Source organism: Micropterus salmoides, unplaced genomic scaffold (genome assembly GCF_014851395.1).
Source record: "Micropterus salmoides isolate LMB-PRFRI ecotype aquatic unplaced genomic scaffold, ASM1485139v1 Ms_hic_scaffold_9, whole genome shotgun sequence".
Taxonomy (NCBI): Eukaryota; Metazoa; Chordata; class Actinopteri; order Centrarchiformes; family Centrarchidae; genus Micropterus; species Micropterus salmoides.
In genome coordinates, this window is record NW_024044681.1 from 6089209 (window position 1) to 6096527 (window position 7319).

The 7319-nt window shown below is 39.8% G+C and overlaps 1 protein-coding gene across 1 annotated transcript; it reads left to right on the forward strand.

Annotated features, from left to right (window-relative positions):
* The first annotated feature begins 4 nt into the window (after window positions 1-4).
* On the forward strand, window positions 5-5886 carry rbmx2 (RNA binding motif protein X-linked 2). The gene is made up of 6 exons (XM_038708866.1): window positions 5-134; window positions 1000-1115; window positions 1272-1323; window positions 1452-1581; window positions 3886-4069; window positions 4152-5886. Exons 1-6 carry the CDS (start codon window positions 130-132, stop codon window positions 4964-4966), a joined length of 1302 nt encoding a protein of 433 aa, XP_038564794.1. The 5' UTR covers window positions 5-129; the 3' UTR covers window positions 4967-5886.
* Window positions 5887-7319: the final 1433 nt, after the last annotated feature.

Genomic DNA, 7319 nt, shown 5'->3' on the forward strand with positions numbered 1-7319 from the left:
TGTCATCCAAACAGCAGGCGGCAGCAGAGGCGGGAATTCAAACGGAAGTGGTTCCTGCCAGCAAGCTAGACGATTTCCACCGTTGGTTTAATGTAGTTCACCTTCTTTTACACAGTCTACGAGTAAACCATGAAGTAAGTAAACCTTTTTATGATGAAATAGATATTCGGGGTTGTGTCTACTGTTCGGCGTTTATTTAGACTGTCGTGGCATCTTTCCCCCGATGTACGCTAACCTGCTAGCTAAGCTTGTTGGTGACTACAGTTAGCTTCATCCCTGCGCAGTTACATTCTAGTTGCCCGAAACCTCCTTTAATAATTTACCGATTCTCTTTTAATCAGCTTGTAAACACGCTTTATCACAAAATAACGACATTAAAATAAACATTTTGAAGCAGTTTTAGAATTCGGCACAAACCAATCATGTCTCATTTCAGAAAAATCAAAGTTTTGCTGTGTTTTGTTCCTGTTACTGCGCACAACGATCAGTTTTGATGACAGAGGATTGTTTTTCTTTCAGTTACTCGATGTCGGTTTATTTGGCGAGATAAAGATTGGATCCCAAGCTTGCACGAAATGTCTCCACTTATCTCTCACTAGTGTAACGTTACTTTTTATGTTATGTGGGGAACACAAAATTGGACGTAGTTTGAATGGAGTCTGGCGTGAATGTTTCTCCATACAGAGGATCGCCAAAAGCTTCGCATAACTTGTGATGCTGTGTGTTTTAGAGTGCATTTTGGGCTCTGAAAGAAAGCACATAACACACAAGTGTGCAAGTATTGTGTTGTGACGCATCTCATGAAGGTTTAGACTTAAGTCTTGAGGGCCAGGATGAACCTGGTCCTCCCAAAATCTACAATCTCCCAGTCAATTTGAATATTTCAAATGGCACCTTTTCACTTCAACACAAATTTAAGTGGCAGATAGGGACACACATTAATGAGAAATACAAGAGAATATGTTCCATATTGTGTCTTTTTCTCTGTCTGTTCTTCAGTCCGCTAACGAAGGTGAAGTTGATCAACGAGCTGAACGAGCGTGAGGCCAACCTCGGGGTGAAGGAGTCTGTTTCCTGGCACTCTGAGTACAAAGACAGCGCCTGGATATTTGTCGGTAAGTCCGGGCCTCCTTTGACCCTTTGAGAAAGAAAAATATTTCACTGGAGATCAACATCTCTCTTATCCCGGAAGAAGTTTTTTAGGAAGGAAAGAAGGTTTATAGGGAGAGAATGGACTTGTGTCTGATCCGCTGGTGTTTTCTTTCCTGCAGGAGGATTTCCATACGAGCTGACTGAAGGTGACATCATCTGCGTCTTCTCTCAGTACGTGTTCCTGCGTCCTTTCTCTTCATTTCAACACACAGCTGTGATGTTGCTGGCTTTCCTTGCAGCCGTGGTCAGAGAACACAAGAATTCACTTTCCCTTTCTCCCCCCAAAAAAAACCTGTCAGGTATGGAGAGATCGTAAACATCAACCTGGTGCGCGACAAGAAGACGGGGAAGTCCAAAGGTTTCTGCTTCATCTGCTACGAGGACCAGAGGAGCACCATCCTGTCTGTGGACAACTTCAACGGCATCAAGGTGACGCAGACTTTCACACGCTGCGTCCCGTCTGTTCATCTTCACAAACAAAAACGTAGAAACAAACCAGACGGAAACGTTCGTAAGAGATTAAAGTTCATTAGAGCACCTGCTGCTGTTTGACTCTCAGCTGTTTATTCACCCGCCGCCTGCACTCAGATTTCGCTGCTGGTGGTCCCCCGCAACCACTTATTAAAGTAACGATTTGAAGTTTATCCACGTTTCTGCCCAGGGTTAGTTGGTTGTAGGTTGTTGTCGTTCCTGCTAGCCTGGGGGTGAAAGGGTGAGGAGAAGTCAACACGTGTAGCGGGCTTGTTCCGATTGGATCGCTCATCGACGATTGAAGGGATGATCGGCGGTTGGTTTTTCATGCGCCGATATTAAGGCGATTTTAACTAACTCACTTTGAGAACTAAGATGACATAAAAACAGTCAGTTCAATTCAAATCAGCTTTATTGGCATGAATGTGTAACAACAATATTGCCAAAGCTACAAATAAATTACTTAAGAATAATTCATTTCATACATTTCAGTAAATAAGTAAACAAAACATTAAAAGTTGTGTTTGTGTGTGTTAATAAAAATAATATATAAAATATAAAAATTATGTTAAAATAAATAAATATAAAAATTAAGTAAAAATATTAAAAATCAAAGTAAATCAATAAAACAGTAGGGGTGTGTGTGTGTGTGTGTGTGTGTGTGTGTGTGTGTGAAAAAATTTTTTTTTTAAATAAATAAATGAAACAGGTGTGTGTGTGTGTGTGTGTGTGTAAAAAATTTAAATGTATTAAATTAAAATAAATAAATGAAACAGGTGTGTGTGTGTGTGTGTGTGTAAAAATTTAAATATATTAAAAATTAAAATAAATAAATGAAACAGGTGTGTGTGTGTGTGTGTGTGTGTAAAAAATTTAAATATTAAAAATTAAAATAAATAAATGAAACAGGTGTGTGTGTGTGTGTGTGTAAAAAATTTAAATATTAAAAATTTAAATAAATAAATGAAACGTGTGTGTGTGTGTGTAAAAAATTTAAATGTATTAAAAATTAAAATAAATAAATGAAACGTGTGTGTGTGTAAAAAATTTTAAATGTATTAAAAATTAAAATAAATAAATGAAACAGGTGTGTGTGTGTGTGTGTGTGTGTAAAAAATTTAAATGTATTAAATTAAAATAAATAAATGAAACAGGTGTGTGTGTGTGTGTGTAAAAAATTTAAATATATTAAAAATTAAAATAAATAAATGAAACAGGTGTGTGTGTAAAAAATTTAAATGTATTAAAAATTAAAATAAATAAATGAAACGTGTGTGTGTGTGTAAAAAATTTAAATATTAAAAATTAAAATAAATAAATGAAACGTGTGTGTGTGTAAAAAATTTAAATATTAAAAATTAAAATAAATAAATGAAACAGGTGTGTGTGTGTGTGTAAAAAATTTTAATATTAAAAATTAAAATAAATAAATGAAACAGGTGTGTGTGTGTGTGTGTGTGTGTAAAAAATTTAAATGTATTAAAAATTAAAATAAATAAATGAAACAGGGGTGTGTGTGTGTGTGTGTGTGTGTAAAATTTTTTTAAATATATTAAAAATTAAAATAAATAAATGAAGTGTGTGTGTGTACTAGTAGACAAAAAATTTAAAATAATTAATTAATAAACAAAAAAACTCAGTATCAGATATGAAATTTAAAAAGAAAATACAAATAAAGGAAAAATTACTAAAATACCAAACAATCAAAATAATAATTTGAAAATGAGTAGAATGATTTAATATATTTCAGTCTGAGTTTGCGCTGGTCGTCCTCAGTTCGTGGCATGAGAAGATATTTTTCAGCTGCACCACTCTGCGGTTTCTCATTGCCACAATATCAACGCCACACACAACATACTATTTAATCTGAGTAAAATCATAATTCATTGCGGAGCTGCACGCGGCGCATAGACTCTCACTCAACACGCTGTCATGGAGCCGTGCGTTTACAGAAGAACTAAATCGCTGGACTTTACTCTGAGAAGTTAGTCAACACGCCGTCAATGTCGGAGACGTTCACTTTAGAATACAGCTGGGTTGTCGAGGTTGACACGCTGTACATAGCTGCTATCGACTGCACCCTCCTCCTCCCCGCGGCGCCACAGGGATTCTGTGCGAAACACCGCACTGCGCTTTTACAGACGTTTCTGGCGGTTATATCGACACATTTAAGTGGCTAAATAACCAAACACACAAGCCCCTGTAGTTTTTACTGTTTTTGGTTCAAACTGCAGCGTGACGTCTGTCTGTGTGGCGTTTCAGATTAAAGGTCGGACCATTCGCGTGGATCACGTCAAAGACTACCGGCCTCCCAAAGACACAGAGGACATCGACGACGTGACCAAACGCCTGAGGGACGAGGGCTGTGCTCCCAAAGTCCACGAGTCGTCCTCCTCCGCTGAGGAAGACGAGCAGTACACCATCCCCGTGAAGAAGCCCAAAAAAGGTGAGGTCACTTCCTGTTCGTCTCTGTGCCAGAAACAAGAATGTTTTTTTCACTTCTTCTCTCGCTGCTTTCTCTTTGTCAGACAAAAAAGAGAAGAAGAAAAAGAAGAAAGAGAAGAAGAAGAAGGCAGACAAGGAGAAGGGGGACCGGGCGCCGCACTCCTCCTCTTCCTCACCTCCTCTTCCTCCTCCCACCGTCAGAGTCAAAGAGGAGAAGGAAGATGCCGCCTACGACAAGTACAACCAGAGGAGGGCGCCACCGGGAGGACAACAGAACGGACAGAGAGCGAGGGAGAACGAGAGACCGCGGGGGGAGGAGGACAGGAGGAGAGAGACAGACAGGGAGAGAGGTGAAGACAGGAGGACGACTCGGGAGAGGGAGGGCGACAGAGAGGAGGACAGGTGGAGAGAGACAGACAGAGACGGCGATAGAAGAAGAGAGACGGACAGAGACGGCGATAGAAGGAGAGAGACGGACAGAGAGGGCGATAGAAGGAGAGAGACGGACAGAGAGGGCGATAGAAGGAGAGAGACGGACAGAGACGGCGATAGAAGGAGAGAGACGGACAGAGACGGCGATAGAAGGAGAGAGACGGACAGAGACGGCGATAGAAGGAGAGAGACGGACAGAGACGGCGATAGAAGAAGAGAGACGGACAGAGAGGGCGATAGAAGGAGAGAGACGGACAGAGAGGGCGATAGAAGGAGAGAGACGGACAGAGAGGGCGATAGAAGGAGAGAGACGGACAGAGAGGGCGATAGAAGGAGAGAGACGGACAGAGAGGGCGATAGAAGGAGAGAGACGGACAGAGACGGCGATAGAAGAAGAGAGACGGACAGAGACGGCGATAGAAGAAGAGAGACGGACAGAGACGGCGATAGAAGAGACAGACGATAGAAGAAGAGAGACGGACAGACGATAGAAGAAGAGAGACGGACAGACGATAGAAGGAGAGAGACGGACAGACGATAGAAGAAGAGAGACAGAAGAGACACAGACAGAGACAACAATGGAAGAAGAGACAGACAGTATAGAGAGTCACTCGCTTCCCCTTCCGGCCCATGGGCCCTTATTTTGGAAAAAATATATACGGTAGTCAACGGCGAGAGACGACTTATCTTTTAATCCTGTCCGAACACGTGATGTTTGTCTGTTTAAAAGATCATTTTGTCCGTCAAGAAAGTCGCAGTTTGTCGTAAAACAGTAAAGTTACATGTCGTTGTGTGAGAAAACCGTTCAGTGACCTACATCTCTCATCTCGCACAATATACGTCACCAACATGTTAGCGCAGTGATGCTAAGCTAACGTTCATAGCTTGCTTTCTACTAGCTCGGTAACTTGGCTATGTTCCACACAGAAATATATCTCACTTGATGTGTTCAATCCAGCGACTCTCGGCCCTTTTATCACATCATCCTCACACGTTAGCTTCAGTACCGTTAGCTTCAGTACCGTTAGCTTCAGTACCGTTAGCTTCAGTTGAAAGAAAAAGTTACGTCACATACGGGACTTTTCAAACGGGATCTAAATATTTGTCGTCTCTTGCCTTTGACTACGGTACATATTTTTAGTAGGGTCCCATGGCGCTCCATAGAAGAGACAGACAGACAGGCTGTCCCTTCAAAGACTGAGACCACCTGACGTACGTGAACTGAAATCATTACATCGTCATTTTCCAGACTGTTAAAGTTAAACATAGAAATGAATATAAATCTAGATCCCTGACACGAGGCCAGTTCTCTGCATCCTCCCAAACGTTTAATATTTGTACTGTTTGGCGTTTGTAATAAAACAAAAATAAATGTCTTCAGCTGTGGAGCGTCACTGTATTTTATACAGAAATCAACAAACAGATATAGAAACATTTTTAAATGTATGTTATGTTTCCCTCTTTCAGGCAGCCTTTGGTTTCAATTAGTTTCCAAATGGTGTAAAAGTCAATTAAGAAACTTTCTTGAGAGACGTGAGCATTTTACATAAGCGTTAAACGCCTACAGACGTGCTAGCAGCTCTGAGGCTTTAAGCTAAATGCTAACATCAATAAACCTATAAAAATGGTGTTAAAACAAATTTATATTTAGGAAATTTAGCCTTCATGGTTAGAAGATTAATCAAGTGTTTCTCTCTGTGTTATCTTCTGGGAGACCAAACAAAATATCCTTCCAAAGCTAAACAAAAACTTTAATCAATGTTTACAGAAATAAAAGGTACATAAGTTTTGCCAGAAATTCTTCACAGCTGCAAAAAAAGCTTCATTTTTCAAAATGTCAACTTGTTTTTCGTCTCCATTTCATTAAATTGTCCTCTGGAAAGTGCTAAAGAGCAGCTGCAGCAACTTAAGAGCATTTACAAAAAGTCTTTCACACCAGATACTATACCAATACTTTATAAAAACTATAACTTTGCTCAGTTCGTTAACATGTCCCTACACTGGAATCACAGCTGTTGCTGTCTGCACTTCGTCTCTGGGTTTTGTTTTTAGGGACTGAGCATGAAAAATAACATTTAAATTATACATTAAAAGATGTTTTTTGCAAAATGGCTCGCTAGCGCCCCCTAAAAAGCCACAATTCCCCAGTTTGAGCGACATTTTTGAGGCTGATTTATCAGGTCCAGACCTACAAAAAAGAAAAAACAAGCCTCTGGGAGCGAAGCCCTAAACCCAACAGGAAGTCAGAAATTTTGGATGTAATGTTCATTTTTTGTGCTTCCCAGGTTCTGTACTTTAACTAACTCCTTCTACAGAATTAATCCCATCGACTTCAAATTTTTGTTGCACTATCTAAAGGCATTGAAGATAAAAAGTTGTGCTATCTGTGAGTTTTCGTCGACGTGTGTGTCCGTGGTGTGGCGAAGAAAATCGATGATTCATCATGAAACAGGAAGTTGTGATAACTTCAGTGTACATTCTCATATCCGCACCAAACTTTATAAGTTTGATCAGAGTTCCGCCCCAAATACATCTACAGTCAAAACTTCACTCCACGCCATAGCGCCATCTACTGGCAACAGGAAGTAAGCCCTTTGGGACAAAAATGATTTGATTTACGTGGATTTACGTTATTTTCACAGCGTGAAGTTAATTTATAGTTTGTATTGTGATTTTTTTTTTAATGACGTGGTTTTTAACCAGCCCGTGAAGCCAAAGACAAATTTAAACAATAAAAAACAATAAAAGATCCTTAAAAGTGAATCATCTTATAGATTAACTGAATGATAATAATCTTTGTAGTTGATATAAACCATCCT